General features: G+C 53.5%; 1 protein-coding gene across 12 annotated transcripts in view; it reads left to right on the forward strand.

Annotated features, from left to right (window-relative positions):
• TLDC1 (TBC/LysM-associated domain containing 1) overlaps positions 1 to 11252 on the forward strand; it is a 56959-nt gene extending 45707 nt beyond the window's left edge. For 5 of the 12 annotated variants that reach the window (XR_002344468.1, XR_002344469.1, XR_002344467.1 and 2 more), the window contains 4 exons: positions 208 to 352; positions 2622 to 3050; positions 7395 to 9298; positions 9730 to 11252. Coding sequence is in view for 7 of the 12 variants with exons in the window: in XM_005655749.3 (XP_005655806.1) it covers positions 208 to 352; positions 2622 to 3050; positions 7395 to 7939 (1119 nt within the window). In the remaining 5 variants the exon portion in view is untranslated. Of the gene's footprint in view, positions 1 to 207; positions 353 to 2621; positions 3051 to 7394 lie in introns of all 12 variants that reach the window. The other 7 variants (XM_003126827.4, XM_013988480.2, XM_021093727.1 and 4 more) reach the window with 4 other exon arrangements.

Genomic DNA, 18476 nt, shown 5'->3' on the forward strand with positions numbered 1-18476 from the left:
CCGGTTGAGGTCAGGACTCCTGGACAAAAAGGCATTGGCCGGCTAGACCAGCCAAGGGTATTGTTAGGAAGACGGGTGACTCCCCCCCCGCGTTGTGGTCCCTCCCATTCAGCCCTAAAGAGAGAACATGCCCTTCCCCGCGTGGACGGCCTGTAGGTCATGGGTCGCAGCAGAGATGTGATTAATGGTCAAATTGTGCTCTTCAAGTTTACAGAGGATCTGGTTGGCTCTGTGGTGCATGTGCTGCACTACAGGCAGGAGCTGAGAGGCTGGACTCAGAAGCAGGCCTCGGGCTCCCCGCCCAGGGTGCAGGCGCTGGCTGCTCAGCTGTTCTCCGAGCTGAAGCTTCAAGGCAAGTGCCCAGCCCTAGACCCTAGACCTTGGCCTGGGGGTGGCAGGAGTATGTCATCTCCGTCCCTGCCCTAGACCCTAGACCTCGGCGTGTGGGTGGGTGGGGGACATGTGATCTCCATCCCTGACCTAGACCTCGGCCCGGGGAGGGTGCCTCGCCATCTCCGTCCCTGTCCTAGACCTTAGACTTGGCCCGGGGCGGGTGCCTCGCCATCTCTATCCCTGTAGTCTTGGAGGACAATTTTGAAGCCAGTGGCCTGAGTCTCCCAACTTCGGAGGACGGTTTAGATTGTCTCATTGGTTGGTGTACACGTGTTGGTGGCATTTCCTTATGCTCCTTATTTCTGCAAGGTCAGCACTGATGTCCCCCTGTCATCTCTGATGTCACTCACTTGAGTTTTCTCTTTTTTTCTTGGTCAGTTTAGCTAAAGATTTGTTCACTTTTTGTTATTTTCAAAGAGCCAACTTGTGGTTTTGTGGATTTTTTCTGTTGTGTAATCTTCATTTCTCTTCATCTGAGCCTTTTTATTTCCTTTCTTCTGCTTCCTTTAGATTTAGATTTTTTTCCCCTAGTTTCTCAAGATAGAAGATTTTTTGAGTTCTCTCTTCTTTTCATATAGTCATTTATGGCTATAAATTTCCCTCTAGAGTTCCCATTGTGGGGCAGTGGAAACAAATCCAGCTAGTATCCATGAGGATGCGGGTTTGATCCCTGGCCTTGCTCAGTGGGTTAAGGATCCAGCCTTGCCATGAGCTGTGGTGTAGGTCGCAGACGTGGCTGGGATCCTGCGTTGCTGTGGCTGTGGTGTAGGCCGGCAGCTGCAGCTCCAGTTCAACCCCTAGCCTGAGAACCTCCATGTGCTGCGAGTGTGGCCCTAAAAACAAAACAAAACAAAGCAATTCCCTCTAAGCACTGCTTTAGCTGAACCCACAAGTTTTGGTATGTTGTGTTTTTGTTTTCATTCATCTCAGTGTTTCTAACCCCCCTCCTGATTTCTCCTTTGGTCTGCTGGTTATTTAGAGGTGTGTTTAATTTCTTCGTGTTTGTGAATTTCCCAAATTTCCTTCTGTTAGTAATTAGTAATTTCATTACCTTGCGGTTCATATTCTTGTGGTTGAAGAATATACTTTATATGATTTCAGTTCATTTAAAGTTATTGAGGCATGTTTTATGGCCTAACGTATGGTCTGTTCTACAGAATATCTCATGTACATTGGAGAAGACTGTATTCTATTGTTGGCTGAGAAATAGTATTTATTTAAATTTACTTGGGATTTAAAAAAACCTGTGGTGGAGTTCCCGTCATGGTGCAGTGGAAATGAATCTGACTAGGAACCACGAGGTTGAGGGTTTGATCCCTGGCCTCGATTGGTGGGTTCAGGATCTGGCATTGCTGTGGCTGTGGTGTAGGCTGGCTGCTGCAGCTCCAATTAGACCCCTAGCCTGGGAACCTCCCTATGCCGTGGGTACGGCCATAAACAAACAAACAAACAAAAAACCAAAAACAGAAACAACAACAAAAAAGCTAGTGAATCTCTTTGCAAAGTAAACTTGTTTTATAAAAAGGTTAGTGTTTTATTATAAATCTGAATTTCATTTCATTTCATTTCATTTTGTCTTTTTAGGGCTGCATCCATGGCATATGGAGGTTCCCAGGCTAGGGGTTGAATTGGAGCTGCAGCTGCCGGCCTACACCACAGCCACAGCAACTTGGAATCCGAGCCACATCTGTGACCTACACCACAGCTCACAGCAACACCAGATCCTTAACCCACTGAGCGAGGCCAGGGATCGAACCCGCAACCTCATGGTTTCTAGTCAGATTCATTTCCACTGCGCCATGACGGGAACTCCACCACAGGTATTTTTATTTTTATTTTTTTAGGGCTGCACCCTTGGCATATGGAGATTCCCCGGCTAGGGGTCCAACAGAAGCTGTAGCCGCCGACCTACACCACAGCCACAGCAATGCCGGGTCCGAGCCGTATCTGCGACCTACACCACAGCTCATGCCAATGCCGGATCCTTAACCCACTGAGCAAGGCCAGGGATCGAACCCGCAACCTCATGGTTCTTAGTGGGATTCGTTTTAACCACCGAGCCACGAAGGGAGCGCCCACAGTTATTTTTAAATCCCAAGTATATTTTACACTCACCAGGCATCTCACTGCGGAGCATCCGGGCACGGCTCCCCAGCTGGACGGAGCAGGTTTAGGTTGGTAGAGAAGGAGCTGCCACCACCCACCGGCCCTGTTTTCTCCTCTTCTAGACGGTGAGAAGCCTCTGGGGCCCCAGCGGCTGGACTGCGACTGTGACCGCGCCGTGGTCGAGGCCTGGCTGTTCCGGGCCCCTCACGTGGCCACGTTTCTGAGCGTGGTCATCCACCAAGGCTTTCGGCTCCTGCGCTCGTCCCTCGATCTGGCCACCCTGCTCCCGGAGCGCCAGGTGGACCGAGGGCGGGAGTTTGCCAGCCTCCTGGACGTCCTCTCCGTCGCCTACATCAACTCCCACCTGCCCCGGGATCTGCGGCACCGCTGGCGCCTGCTCTTCGCGACCGCGCTCCACGGGCACAGCTTCGCCCAGCTCTGTGGGCGCATCACCCAGCGGGGGCCCTGCGTGGTGCTGCTCGAGGACCAGGACGGCCACGTGTTCGGGGGGTTTGCCTCCTGCTCCTGGGAGGTCAAGCCTCAGTTTCAAGGTAAGACTCGGCCACCAGAACCGCACACGATAGGCCAGCCTTCACCACACTCTCTGGTGGGACGCCTGTTGCGTGGAGGCCTCCGAGCCCCCCTGGGCGTGCCTCTTCTGTCTCCGTGTCCTCCTGGGTGTTTGGAGGATGGTGAAATGTGGCGTTTCTTTGTGACCACGTAGTGCCTTGTGGATTCCTGTTTAGATTCTGGCTGCAGGGGCAGGTGAGTAGGACAGGGTGAGCCCCTGGGTTTTAGGTGCCGAAGTGGCCGCTCAGCATCCTTAGACCGAGGGAGGGGCTGGGCTGCGGAAGGGCCCAGGTCACAGCGGCTCTGGCAGGCGGGCTGTTCTCACTCAGGGGCCTGTGACTGGCGTCCTTTCCTGGAGCCCCGTGTGTGTCTGCTTTGCTGCTTCTGCCCATAGTTTTTTTTTTTTGTTTTTTCCTTTTGTCTCTTGTCTTTTTAGGGCTGTACCTATGGCATATGGAGGTTCCCAGGTTAGGGGTCGCATTGGAGCTGTTGCTGCCGGCCTACACCACAGCCACAGCAACGCCCGATCCGAGCTGCATCTTCGATCTACACCATAGCTCACGGCAACGCCGGATCCTTAACCCACTGAGCGAGGCCAGGGATCGAACCCACAACCTCATGGTTCCTAGTCGGATTCATTTCCACTGCACCATGAAGGGAACTCCTGCCCGTAGTTTTGGGGTTTTGTGATTTTGCTGGAGGTTAGAAGCTCTGCTAGACCTTGGATGCCCTGGATGAAAGGCCCGGAGTAAATCCCCACCTCGAAGAAAGTGCTTTGGTAAACGCTCTTAAAGGATTCTTTTGGAGAAGGTTCATCTCCTGGCGGGGGCTCTCCTCATATGCAGAGCTGCTCCTGCCTCCCGGCAATGATGGTACCGCTGTCCCCTCGGTGCCCCGGCCTCTGTTCTCAGAAGGTCTCCTGGGGCTGGGAGCTGTGAGATGGAGGCTTTTCCTAGTGGCTCTGGGTGGGCAGAGAAGGGCCCCCTTTACTCCCCAGGACTAAATGCAACAGCCTGGCCATCAGTTCCGGGAGGCTCCCTCCCAGTGAGGGGGTGAGGCTGATACCCTCCCTGGCTGGGTCGGTGGAAGGAAGGAGCCAGCGTCCTGAGAAGGACGTGAGAGCCCATGTGCTCCCGTGGGACGGGGGCTGCATGTCCGAACCAGACGGTCATCCGCTGCATCCGCTCTGCCTGCGCCCCCCGCCCCCGCCCATGTAGCTGCAGGTACCTTCTGACTGGTCCTCCGCTCTTGGACTCACCTGTCCCGTCCGTCTGCCACATCCCAGCGCACCTCATGCGGTGCTCTCCCCCAGAGACCTTCGGACGCACCCCCGCGGGCTAGGACAGAACACCCTTTATTTCCAGCCTCACAACCCTCCTGTGCTCTGTGCTCAGTCTCGCTCAATTGCCCGGTTTCCAGAACAGGCTGCGTTCTCGTCTCAGGACGCAGCACACACCGCTCTTTCTCCCTCTTCCACCTAATTACACAAGCAGCTCCTGTCGGGCCTCAGCCTGGGGCTGCCTCCTCCAGGAAGCCTTCCAGACCACACGAGAGTCGTGTGCTCCCAAAGGTCCTCTTTCAGGCGACACACTTGTGTGATCCATCCTCCCGTCTTCCCTGCACGAGGGAGAGCTTCTGCCAGCCGGAGCGCGTCCCGGAGCAGAGGTGCTTGTACGGGAGAGGTTTTAGCAGCTCTCGCCTGGGGTGGGTAGAAGGAAGCGTGACGGGAAGGCCGGGTGCCTCTGTGCCTGAGAGCTCATTGTTTCAGGATTTGGTTTTTTCTAGGTTTCAGATTGTTCCAGATCTTTAATCTAGTTGCTGCTTCCAGCCCTTCACTGTGTCAGGGTCCCCAAGACCATGCCCATGTCACTGAGTCACTAGCAGGACTTCGGCTGGTCTGTCACAGTGAGAGGATGCAGAGCAAGCGTGGCCCAGGGGACAGGTGTGGGGGTGATGCCCGGGGGTGATGCCCAGGGGAGCCGGGCTCCAGCCTCCTCCCTCAAGGAGTTGCACAGGACGTGCTTAATTCCCCAGCGACGAGCGGTGACAGCACGTGTGCAGTGCTGTCCAGCAGGGACACCCAGAACCCGGTGACGTGAGCACCCCTGCCTGGCAGGTGCCCAAACCCCAGGCTCGCAGGACAGCGGGAGTCCAGCACCAGCCACACTGGACACTCAATGTAGTGCAGGCAGCTGCCCCTCCGTCCTGGGAGTGGGGGCACCTGCCCAATCCAGGTGCCCAGATGCCAGCCCGGGGCCGGCCTGGGAAGCAGGGGACCCCAGTCTCGGGCCTGCAGCGACGCTTCTGCCCACCCTCCTCTTCCAGTCGTGGTGTTGCGGGGGGCGGGGGCCTCTGGGGAGCGACAGACCGGGTCTGCTTGTGGTTGGAGGCTCCGCTTTAGGATGTGGAAAAACAGACTCATCATCACAGATGCAAATGCCGTTTCTGCCAGTGCCTGTCACAGTAACTCCAGGTCAGCCCTGCTGCGTCTTCATCTTTGATTAACAAGCAGAGTTCATCTCCTTGAAGAGCCGTGGGAAATGCAGGTAGCACGTTTTCAAGCTTGAGCTCATTCATTCTGTTCTGAAGAGGATGGACCAGCAGGGGGCAGCCTAGCATCACAGCTGACAGACGCTGCGCGTTCTTGTCCCTTTGTCCCAGAAACAGTCACCTTGAATATTTGAGCCTTGAAACATGTGACAGCCACCAGGTCGCTTCCTTTTCGCCTCTGCTGTGCAAGGGGCAGCTAAAGGCCTGCAGCTCTGGGCGGAGCACACAGCTGCTGGGTGTGGCTCTGTCCTGGATCAAGTGCTTAACTTCCGTGGGCCTCAGTTCCCCAGAACCATGGGGAATGGCAGCTTGTAAACCACCTGGCCGTGGTGGCACTGTCATTGTGAGAGTCCAGGGAGGAGCCCCTCTCGGGAACTGACATTTTTGTAGGTCTCCTGACTCCTTGGTCCTTGCCCTGCACCCAGGATGCCTCCCTTCTGACCACGGGCCCCAGGATGGACAGAGTGGCCGAGGCCCATGCTTTGTGGCCCCGTCACGTCTCTTAGCATCCGGGACTCAATAAACACTGGCTGCAGCGCAAGGCGCCGCTTATGCTCGGTGCCCGGGGCCACAGGTGGGACCACGCGGCTCCTTCAGTCTAAACCTAACCTTTTGCACATGGACTGAGGCCAGAGTCTCTAGCCTGGAAGGAAGTCCTGTGTCGTCACGTCTTGGTGACCTCTGCAGGCTCACCTCCCTTCGTCCCTCACAGACCCTGGGGTACAGCTGAGGGACCCTGCTGTCATCCCCCACCCACCTTGTCCCTGAGGGATCCCCGCCCCATGGAGCGGCCCTCACCTGGCCACCTCCATCTCCGGATGTCCTCTCGGACTTTGGAGGAGTGACGTTCCCACAGAGCCCCCGGGGTCAGTCTGGATTGAGACCTAGGCATCGCCGGTCCTGATTCTGCCAGTCCAGGCCCACGTGCTGCCGGGGGCTGTCCTCCCAACCCCCCTCCGTGTCCACCCTGCTCCTTTGTGCTCCCAGTCGGCTTCTTGGAGCGTCTTCCCACCTGATCAGTGGCCTGACCCCCAGGTACCGGAGCTCGGTCCTCTGACCTTGGAGGGCCAGTCCTTCCGGCCAGGATCGCACACCTGTGGGGAGCATCCCTGCTTTGGCTGCCAGTTGGCCCGGAGCTCCCTGGGGGAGGCACAGCCTCCATCCCTCTCCCCAGTGAGTCAGGGACGGGAGGCATCTCTGAGCCGGGGATGCTGAACATTCTGGAGTTTTGACTGGCACCCTCTCTTGAGTGGCGGCATGCCCACGCCTGTGCCCTGGGCGAAGCTAGAGGGTCATCTTTCCCAGTGTGTCCCCTCCCCTCCCTGTGGGCAGCTGCTCCCTTCTGGGTGATGTGCTCTTGTAAGCTGGGGACAGCGCGCGCCTGCTTGAGGCTGTGTGAGCGCTCAGCCGGTCCGGGAGTGACGGCCTGCCCCTTGCTCCTAAATCAAGACGAAGCTGCCCCTTCTGACTCTGGGGAGCAGCAGGCAGGGCTCCCATCTGCCCCGGTGAGCCTCGACAGGCGTGTCCAGCAGATGTCGGACCCTTTTCAGCATCGCTCTCAGCCTGCACCTGCAGCTCATCCTCCGAGTCCTCGGGGCACCACCCGATGGCCTGACTGCCCCGCCGCGGGTGTGGGAGCCCTGTGCGCACTGAGGACCCGCAGGAAGCTCTTCCCACTTGGCCTTCTGAGCTGGAGCCTGTTCCCGTTTCCTGCCCCTCCCTGTGCCCGGCTCGGATGTGCGATCCTGCTGATTTTTCACTCTGGTCACTTTCAGGGGACAGCAAGTGCTTCCTGTTTTCCATCTGCCCCGCCATGGCCGTGTACACCTGCACAGGCTACAATGACCACTACATGTACCTGAATCACGGGCAGCAGACCATCCCCAACGGGCTGGTAAGGACCTGGGCGGGGCAGGGCACGGCCCTGCAGGGCGATGTCCATCCGGATGGAACCTACCTGGATGTCCCGATGTGCCGCCAGGCCCGCCCCCAAGCCTCAGGGAGCTGCGCGGTTGGTCCGTGCGCATGCGTGTTCAGCTCGCCCTACCCCGGTCTCAGGCCCGAGCCGGCGCTGAGCGACCCCTGGGACAGAATTTCTCTCCTGCAAAAACAGGGCTTTTGTTGGGGGCGTTTCCAGGGTTTGGGTGGAAATGACCAGTCCGGCCAGTTTTTCTGGTCCTCAGATGGTTGGTCTGTGGCCTTCGTGGCTGGAGATGCTGGGGGCGGGGCCAGGCCAGAGCTGGGCTCCCGGACGCGTGGGGAGCTGACTGCACTGCGCTCCAGCCTGGACTCGGCCATGGGGAGAAGAGGCCGAGGGTGAAGGCCGAGGGCGGCAGAGGGAGTGGGGCTGGGGGCGCAGGGCTGCGTGAGGAGCTGGGGGCGCGAGGGCATGCTTGGTTTGGGTGAGAAATGCGGCTCCTGGCAGCACCGGCCTGGTCCTGTACTTCGCCTCTGAATGGAGAGCACGTCTTGGGGAACCGCAGCTCCGAACTAGCAGAGCCGGGGATCCAGAAGGCGGACCCACCTTTTGAGCATGGAGAGAGCCCTTGCTCCTTCCCAGGACCATTGCTGCTCCCCTGGGGCTGCCTGATGCGCCTTTTCCTTCCAGAAAGAGCAGGTGGGGGAAGATGGGGCGAGGGCCTCAGAAGCTGCACCCAGTGGGTCCCCAGTGGTGGTCATCTGCCAGTGGGGAGAAGCAGCCCTGAGGTTGCCTGAATTTCCTGCCCTGGTGTCTGGGTCAGTGTTAGCTCCAGGCCCCCTGGGGCCTCAGGGAGAGGCGGTGGTGGAGGTGGCACCCAGAGGAAGCCACCGGAGAGGTTGAACAGCAGGTCTGTGCCCACCGGCCACTAGCTTAGAGCCGGTGGCGTGCCAGGTGGCTCCCAGCTTCCCCAGGGCTGCTTCCTCCCCTTCCTCCTGGTATCAAGTGAGTGACATCCTGGCTCCTGGGTCCTCCAGGTCTGGGTGAAGGTCAGCATCCCCGTCTGGGGGCCGGACGTAGGTTCCCAGCGTCAAGTGCTGACCTCCCCTTATTTTCCTCGCTGGGGTCTCTGGGCCTGACGGTCTTTATTTTTTCGTCCTGTCACTAGCACTTCCTGCCAGTTCAGCCCCCTGAGAGAGACATGGGTGGGAGTCGTCAGGCCACCTTGATGGGTGTTCTAGTAACTTATAACGTGATACTTAAATTGCACCAATTTGTATATGCCACAGTTTAAAAAAAAAGGGAGTTCCCACTATGGCACAGTGGGTTAATGATCCAGCTTGTCTCTGTGGAGGCACCAGTTCCATCTCCCAGCGAGATCTGGTGTTGCTGCTCCAGCTCGAATGGAATCTCTGGCCCGGGAACTCCCTATGCCACAGGGGCGCCAAAAAAGGAAAGAAAAAAAAAAGATAGAAAATTGCATTCCTTTCTCAGCCTTTGTCTCTGGCAACATGGAGTTGGGGGGCCCGGGGGTGTCCAGTGCTCCAGACAGAGGAGATGCAGGTGTCCTTCCCTCTACAGGGCATGGGCGGGCAGCACAATTACTTTGGGCTGTGGGTTGATGTCGATTTCGGGAAAGGACACAGCAAGGCCAAGCCCACGTGCACCACATACAGCAGCCCCCAGCTGTCGGCCCAGGAGGACTTCCGGTTCGAGAAGATGGAGGTGTGGGCGGTGGGCGACCCCTCGGTGACACAGCCGGTGAGTGCGGGGGTGTTTGTCCACTTTCTCAGCCTGGTCCCTTTCCTCGTGCATCTGGAGATGCTTATTCAAGGTTGGTTTCCAGCAGCTGTGGCTGGCCAGAGAGGTGCCACTGGGTACCCAGCATAGCCTGAGGCCTTTGGGATCTGGGGGGGGTCTAGTAGGAAGACCCACGTGGGTGGGGCTCCTCCGCCAGATGCGGAGGGTCTGGGCCCCTCCTGGTTCCGGGGTATTGGACCCCCCTGCACCCCATACTTCCCGACAATGGCATCCCAGGGTAGAGGGGACACTGTGGGGGAGGGAAGAGCCCCCACCAAGTTCTCCGTGTGGCCACAGTAGGATCTAATTCCACTCTGATAAACTGGACACCAGCAGGACGTCACTGCTTGGTTTTGGTCCCCAGACGCACCCACTCTTCCCTCCTTCTCAAGGCCAAGAGCAGCAAGAGCATTCTGGATGGGGACCCCGAGGCCCAGATCCTGCTTGAGGCCAGCGGGCGGAGTCGCCACAGCGAGGGGCTCCGGGCGGTGCCTGAGGACGACTGAGGAGAAGGCCCCAGGGCAGGCCCTCCTGCAGCGGGGTCCAGGCTCCCGACAGAGAGCCACCCGCAGACCCTCCCCCATCCCGCGTGGGCTCCCCTGCGGTACAGAGCGTGCTGGTCGCGGCCAGGTGGTCCTGGAGGTGCCTCATCGGAAGAGAGTAAAAGTCCTCTGGGGCCATGACGGCCGTTGGTGGGTGCATCTCCCCCCGAAACCCTCAGGGTCAGATTGGCAGCTTGATTCTTACCCTCGGCTCTGCGGATGAGCCCTGCAGATGCCTGAGACTTTGCACGCCTCTGGCAGTAATTAAATCCTGTGTTGAGGATTGGCGTTCTTGCTGTGGGGGAGCGAGATCCACTCGCTGGGGGGCCCTTGGCTCCTGCTCAGGCCTCCCAGTTAAAAGCCTTGGTGTTCCATTTCCACTGGTAAGGGGAGGCGGTGTTTGGCTGTGAATCGTGAGGCTTTGGGGAACAGCTTCCTATGTCCTGGAATTTCTTTCAAAGAGGTGTTAACAGCGTATTAATGGGCGAAAAAGCCAAAGACTTTGGAGGTAGCGGGGACACGGTCTCCCCTAAGGTTCCACGTCTGCTTTTCTCAGCTGTTTGTAAGAGCATCTGTGCTGTGAGCCAGTGGGGAGCCAGGAGGTCTGTGGAGCAGCGATGGTGTGGTTTTCTTACTGATGAAACGTGGGGCCGTTCGGGGCCGTGAAGCTCAGAGTCCTGCTAAGACATGTCCCGCCTGCCAGTGGATGGACCAGCCTGGGCTCCTGACCTCCTAGGGTCACCCCCATGCTGCTCCCCAAGGGCAGGGTGGGTCGTCTTGACAGCGTGGACTTGCTTTAAACGGACGGCAGTGATCTGGAGACGCTGCGAGGACAGCGGCGGGCCGGGCCTCGGGCAGCACCACTGACCCGCGTCCAGCCCCTCGGAGGGGCCCGAGCAACGTCCAGAGACCCTGAGAATCCTGGCAGGGCGCAGGGGGCTCAGCTCTTCTGTAGATTTGACGAAAATGCTGCCTGTTTGTAGTCTGTGCCCGGATTTATAAGCCATAGGAAACGGAGCTGTTTGCATCTTGCAGCTTCTGCATTCTTTTTACCAGGGGGCTTATCAAACTCTACGCTTAGCCCTGAGCACAAGGCCTTGAAACGAGCCTTCAGAAGAGGGGCGTGCGCTCAGAGCGTGCATGACACGCGCACATGGTCCTGATTGATTTTCCTTATAAAAAAAAGAAGGAAATAATAGCTTTAATAGCTTCTCAGGTACTTTATGACCGACGGCCTGACTGATGGGAAGCAGAGAGAGGCTCTTAGGATCTACAGGTACCCTTGCCAGAATCTGAAGAATCAGGCCCTGAGTCTTCTGTTTGTTACGGGTTTTTTAAAGAATAAAAATGCAATGAAATACCTCACTCATAAATGGTCCAATGAATCCCATTCTGTCCGTGGCTCTCAGAGGCTGGATGTGTCTCCTGGCCTGCTTTCGGCCTTGTGTCCCTTCTAACACGAATGCCAATTATGGAGTTCCGGTCATGGCTCAGCAGAAACGAACCTGACGAGTATCCGTGAGGATGTGGGTTCGATCCCTGGCCTCGATCAATGGGTTAAGGATCCAGTGTTGCCAAAAGCTGCGGTGATGTGGGAGATGTGGCGTGGATCTGATGTGGCTGTGGTGTAGGCTGGCAGCCTGGGAACTTACTTCCACATGCTGGGGGTGCGGCCCTAAAAAGAAAGGAAAAAAAGGAATGTAGATCATAGCCGGGGACGTGACTGTTTCCCAAGACAGCACACCTACCCAGAGGAAGCAGGGTGCCCAGCCAGGTGCCTGGTCACCTGGAGGATTTGGCCCCCAAGGTGGGTGTGGGACAGCCATGCCACTCCTTGTCCCCTGTCGTTCTGAGCCGGTAGGCCGTTTTGGTGCCAGCGCTGCCCGAGGCTACAGGACCCAAGGAACCAGGCTCCACCTGGGCCTGAGAAACCTGTGATGCTAGTTTTAACACGTGAAGGTTTTTTTTTTTTGGGCCACGCCCTTGGCTTGCGGAAGTTCCTGGGCCAAGGATCAAACCCCAGCCACAGCAGTGACAGTGCTGGTTCCCTAACCACTAGTCCACCAGGGAACTCCACAAGTTTGCTCTTTGATAAAGCGCATTTAAGAACTCAGGTTGTTGGAGTTCCCGCTGTGGCACAATGGGATGAGCAGTGTCTCTGCAGCGCCGGGATACAAGTTCCATCCCCTCAGCCTGGCACAGTGGGTTAAAGGATCCTGTGTTGCCGCAGCTGCAGCAGAGGTCAAAACAGGGGCTCGGATCCCTGGCCTGGGAACTCCGTATGCTGCCGGGCAGCCAAAAATGTTAAAAAAAAAGAAAAAAAGAATTCAGGTTGTAAGGACAAGCGGTCTCCCTGGAAGTGAAGACGGATAAGGGCCCCTGAAGGTGCTGGAAGAAGGGGCAAAAACACGACCGTTTGTGGTACAGCGTGGCTGTTGTTGCTTTTCTTCTCACCGCATTTTTTTGAAATTAGAATGTTACTGAATGAAAGATCCTTTGAATTCGATAATGCTTTACAATTTGCACGTTTCACATGCACGATTTCATGCAATCCCATCCGGTCCCCCTCCTACCGCTGTGTTGCCCTTCCCCCCTGGTAACTTCTGGTTTGTTCTCTGTATCTGAGGCTGCTGCTTTTTTTGGTCTTATCCCCTAGTTTGTTGTATTTTTTAGATCCCGCATGTAAGTGGTCTCACAGTATTTGTCTTTCTCTGCCTGACCTCACTTCGTAGGATCATCTCTGGGTCCATCCATGGTGCTGAAAATGACAGGACTTCTTTCTCTTTTTATGGATAATATGACATTCTCTCTCTCTGTCCGTACATATGCACACCCCACGTCTTCTTTATCCATTCTTCTGTTGAGGGACCTACCATATTAATGTTAATTAAAAAATTAGGGGGAGTTCCCGTCGTGGCGCAGTGGTTAACGAATCTGACTAGGAACCATGAGGTTGCGGGTTCGGTCCCTGCCCTTGCTCAGTGGGTCAAGGTTCCGGCGTTGCCGTGAGCCGTGGTGTAGGTCGAAGATGCGGCTCGGATCTTGCGTCGCTGTGGCTCTGGCGTAGGCTGGCAGCTGCAGCTCCGAATGGACCCCTAGCCTGGGAACCTCCATATGCCATGGGCGCGGCCCAAGAAATGGCAAAAAGACAAAAAAAAAAAAAAATTAGCTTATACCTCCAGGGCCAAGAAGGTCAGAACACACAAGAATGTAACTTGAAAGCTGAGTCGTTCTCCAGCATCTCCTTCCGGGAAGTGAGGTGTCGTACACACTGGTGTGCCCCCCCACCTGTTTTGGGTGCAGGTGGCTCCGCGTCCACCCGGTGGTTCTCGTGGGCTGTGTAGTGTCCCGTGATTTGGATGCCCCATCCTTGCTCGCGTCTGACCATCCCTGGCTGCGCAACGTTCTGTTTGTAGCTAATGGTGCTGGACGGAATATCCTTTCTGTGCGTCTTGGTGTGGTTTTGTCTGGAGGACACGACTCTTAGAAGCTGAATTGTTGGATCGAAAGGTACCTGCTTTATTTTCATACCGACACACCAATCTCCTCCTTCGAGGTCAGTGTATTCTGCTGAGTACTGGCGTGCCTGTTTGCCAGGTTTTCACCAACAGTGTATTAAAATTTAGTTTTTGTTTGCCTGATGCTGAAAACTAATTTTTTATTTCTCTTAGGAATGACAGCAAACTGCTTTATTTTTTTAAGAACTGTCTCTGTCCTGTCTTTTCCCTGGTTTCCTAGGGTGTGGGTCTTAGTGGTTTGTAAGAGGGCTCTCATTTGAATGAAGCAAAACAGCACTTGATGTGTTTGGCAAGTGTTTTTTCCAGTTTGTCTGACTTTTATTTTTCTGGACATAAATTTCTTGCATTTTATGTCATCATATTTGCTAGCATTTCCTCTTAAGGCTTCTGAGATTTGTGGTCTGCTTAGGATATTTCTCCTCCACTCTGAGATTAAAAAAAAAAAAAATCCAAGTTTCCTTCTACTACTATACTGCTAAATCTTTGATCTCTTCAAAATGTATTTTAAAATATATATCTCTATCTTACCCCCAGATAAATTCTAATATGTTTTATATCAAATAATATATTTGCCTTGTTCCCACTGACTTTAAAATGCTACTTTCTCATTGACTGAATTTCTATACAAATATAAGTCTGTCTCATGTTTTAATTATCAGAGGTGTTTTGTTTGTCTTTTCTAGGGCCGCTCCCGAGCCATGTGGAGGTTCCCAGGCCAGGGGTCTAATGGGAGCTGTAGCTGCCAAGCCTATGCCAGAGCCACAGCAACTCGGGATCTGAGTCGCATCTGCAACCTACACCACAGCTCACGGCAACGCCGGATCCTTAATCCACTGAGCGAGGCCAAGGATCGAACCTGAAACCTCATCATTCTTAGTTGGATTCATTAACCACTGCGCCACGATGGGAACTCTTCTCCTGGTTTTTTTTGAATATTCGTTCCTTCATATGCTTGCCTGCTTATTTTCTCTGATCTTTTTGTAGCATTTTGACTACTTCTAAGAAGTTTATAGTATTCTTTTCTTTCTTTCTTTTTTTGTCTTTTTGCCATTTCTAGGGCCGCTCCCTTGGCATATGGAGGTTCCCAGGCTAGGGGTCTAATCGGAGCTGTAGCCACCAGCCTACACCACAGCCACAGCAATGTGGGATCTGAGCCGTATCTGTGACCTACACCACCGCTCACGGCAACGCCGGATCGTTAACCCACTGAGCGAGGCCAGGGATCTAACCCGCAACCTCGTGGTTCCTAGTCAGATTTGTTAACCATTGAGCCACGACGGGAACTCCAAAAATGTAGGTTTTTTTGTACTTTTTTTTTTTTTTTTTCCGGGGCCGCACCTGAGGTGTATGGAGGTTCCCAGGCTAGGGGTCCACTCAGAGCTGTAGCCACTGGCCTACACCACAGCCATAGCAATGCAAATCCGAGCCGAGTCAGTGACCTACACCACAGCTCACAGCAATGCTGGATCCTTAACCCACTGAGCGAGGCTGGGGATCAAACCTTCAACTTCATGCTTACTAGTCAGATTCATTTCCGCTTCGCTACGATGGGAGCTCTTTCTTTCTTTTCTTTCTTTCTGTCTTTCTGTCTCTCTGTCTCTTTCTCCCTCCCTCCCTCCTTTCTCTCTCTCTCTCTTTTTTTTTTTTTTTTTTGTATTTTAGGGCCGCACCCCTGGCATATGGAGGTTCCCAGGCTAGGGATCAAATCAGAGCTGTAGCTGCTGGCCTACACCACAGCCACAGCAATGCCAGATCCGGGCTACATCGGCAGCCTACACCACAGCTCATGGCAACACTGGATCCTCAACCCACTGAAGCCAGGGATTGAACCCCAGTCCTCATGGATACTAGTCAGGTTCATTACCACTGAGCCATGACGGGACCTCCTGATAGTATTTTCAGGATGGCATTAAATATAGATTAATATAGGCAGAACTGGCATTAGCTAATGCTGATTCTTCCTATCCAAGTACTGGAGCATCTAAACTTGCTATAGAGAGTTTTCTTGTCATTGCTGGCACTTTCCCCACCCCTAAATGGTGACTGTTTGAACACAGGAAAGCTTTCGATATTTCTACCCAGTTTTGTACCCAGTTACCTTGCTGAATCTTTAATCCAGTGGTTTTCGACCTTGAGCCTCCATCGAAATCACCCGTAGAGCTTCTTAAAGTACAGACGGGGGGCCTCCACACCCCAGGTTTGATTCCACAGTCCTGGGGAGGAATCTGAGAATTTACATGGCTAATAAATTCCCAGGTGATTCAGCTATGGCTGGTTGGTCTGGGCACCTCACGTTGGGAGCCCAGCTGTTCATTGTTTCTGATTGCCTATGAACTCTCTGGGAGTTGGCGGCTATGATAACTTTTTTTTTTTTTGGTCTGAAAAACTTATTTGCCTTTTTTTTTTTTTTTTTTTTTGCATTTTCTAGGGCCACTCTTGCGGCACATGGAGGTTCCCAGGCTAGGGGTCGAATCCGAGCTGTAGCCGCCGGCCTACACCAGAGCCACAGCAACGCAGGATCCGAACCGCATCTGTAACCTACACCACAGCTCACGGCAACACCGGATCCCTAACCCACTGAGCAAGGGCAGGGATCGAACCGGCAACCTCTTGGTTCCAGTCGGATTCATTTCCACTGCGCCACGACGGGAGCTCTGCGTTTCTTTTTCTTGATTAATTCTCTTAGCAAATACTTTCAGACTTTTAATAACCATAAAGCAGCCTTCTTACTCCTGACTTTTTTTTTTTTTTTGTCTTTTTGCCATTTCTTTGGGCTGCTTCCGTGGCATATGGAGGTTCCCGGGCTAGGGGTCTAATCGGAGCTGTAGCCACCGGCCTATGCCAGAGCCACAGCAACGCAGGATCCGAGCCGCGTCTGCAACCCACACCACAGGTCACAGCAACGCCGGATCATTAACCCACTGAGCAAGGGCAGGGACCGAACCCGCAACCTCATGGTTCCTCGTCGGATTCGTTAACCACTGCGCCACGACGGGAACTCCTGACTTTTATGGAAACACACCTTACCTTTCTTTCATCATTAAGCATGATGCTGGCATTTGTCCTGAGATGTTTCGTATCTATAAATACATACTTTTCATGCAAAGAAACTACCCATTTGAATTCGTTATTAAGAGGGATCAAGAAGAGATGCTGAATTTTATAAAAAGCTATTTTTTTTTAGCTTCCATGCTTTTCTTCAGTTATTAATAAGCAATAGCAAATTAATAAGTTTCCAAATAGTACGCCCTCTTTGTGCTTTAACTGTCACGCTTTAAGTGTGTTTATTCACTTGGTCCGTGCTTAGTGCTTTTGCGGGGGTGTGTATAAATGAGTTTGTCTGGTAGGTTGGTTCTGTTTTGGTCAGATTTTATGTTAAGGCACGCTTTAAAGTTGTGCTGGTCTTAAAAAACACTTAGAATTTTTCTCTTTTCTAGATTCTAGACAATGCAAATGAAAGGAGTTCCTTAAATTTGGGGTAAAATTCATCTGGTATTTTTTGGTTTGGTGGTCAAGTGAGAGGGGTTAACTCTTGATAACCCTGTCCATTTTTTAAAAAATGATCTAGGTTGTTGGTAACATCTGCTAGGATCAGTTTGGATTTTTTTTTTTTTTTTGGTCTTTTTAGGGCTGCACCTGAGGCATATGGAGGTTCCCAGGCTAGGGGTGGAATTGGAGCTAGAGCTGCTGGCCTAAACCACAGCCACAGCAACGCGGGATCTGAGCCGCATCTGCAACCTACACCACAGCTCACAGGAACACCGGATCCTTAACCCACTGAGCGAGGCCAGGGATCAAACCCACACCCTCATGGATACTAGTCAGATTCTTAACCTGCTGAGCCATGATGGGAACTCGTGGATGATTTTTATAATTCTGTTTTTTGGGGGGTCTTTTTAGGGCTGTACCCGTAGCACATGGAAGTTCCCAGACTAGGGGTTGAATGGGAGCTCTAGCCTCTGGCCTACACAGCCGTGGGAATGCAGGATCCTTAACCTCTAGGCAAGGCCAGGGATTGAAACTGTTTCCTTATAGGATACTAGTCGGATTTGTTACCACTGAGACATAATGCAAATTCCTGATTTTTATAATTCTTAATAAATTTTCCATTTCATTTAAATCTTCAAATTAATTTACATACGATATATTTGAAATTTTTTGCCGTTGTGGATTTTTTCTCTTGTATTTTCCTTGCATTTTTTCCTTAGATTAAGTCCTATTAACTTTATGTTAATATTGCTTTTTCCTCCTGCTTTTTTTCTTTCTTTCTGTCTCTCTCTTTTTCTCTTTCTTTTTTTCTGCCACACCTGTGACATAGGGAGGTTCCCAGGCCAGCTTACACCACAGCCACAGCAACGCCAGGTCTGAGCCACATGTGTGACCTATACCACAGCTTGTGGCAACACTGGATCCTTAACCCACTGAGCCGGCTCAGATTGAACCCACGTCTTCATGGATACCGGTCAGGTTTGTTTCTGCTGAGCCACAACGGGATCTCCTCCTCCTGCTCTTCTTATGTTTGTTTTTCATTTTCAACTTCATTGAGTGTTAAACAACAAAATAAGAAGATTGAGCGTGAATGAAAATATACAGAGCTACTGCCTTTTCTGTGAGTTCTGCCTGACGCCGCAGCCTGACCTGGACCGGCGCATGCGTCATTCATTTTTGCATTTTATGCAGTTCTCTTGTGACTTACTGTTGGGCTCAAGAGTTGGAAGTGTCTGGTGTGCTGGAGAATTTCCCCGCAGCTTCCGTGGCCCAGCTTCGTCTTGTTGCCCGGTGATCCGAGAGGTCGTCTGGATCCCACCTGCTTCCTGAACTCAGTCGGCGTCAGCGCGTCCTTGCCTGTGGTCAGTTAAGAGTGTCTAATGACGCCGTGTCTGTGCTTCTCCTAAATTTGGCCTGCTGGGCTCTGTGAACTTGGATGTTGTGCTGGGCATACCCCGGCCTATGAGATTTTCAGTGGTCACTCTGTCTTAGGAAATTCTCCTCTTTGTCTCATTGAGTGCTTTTGGCCTTGAGTTTAACCTTGTCTGATGTTAATAGCGTCATCTCTGTTGTGTGGGTTGTTGTCTGCAT

The sequence above is a fragment of the Sus scrofa genome, chromosome 6 (genome assembly GCF_000003025.6).
Source record: "Sus scrofa isolate TJ Tabasco breed Duroc chromosome 6, Sscrofa11.1, whole genome shotgun sequence".
NCBI classification, from domain to species: Eukaryota; Metazoa; Chordata; class Mammalia; order Artiodactyla; family Suidae; genus Sus; species Sus scrofa.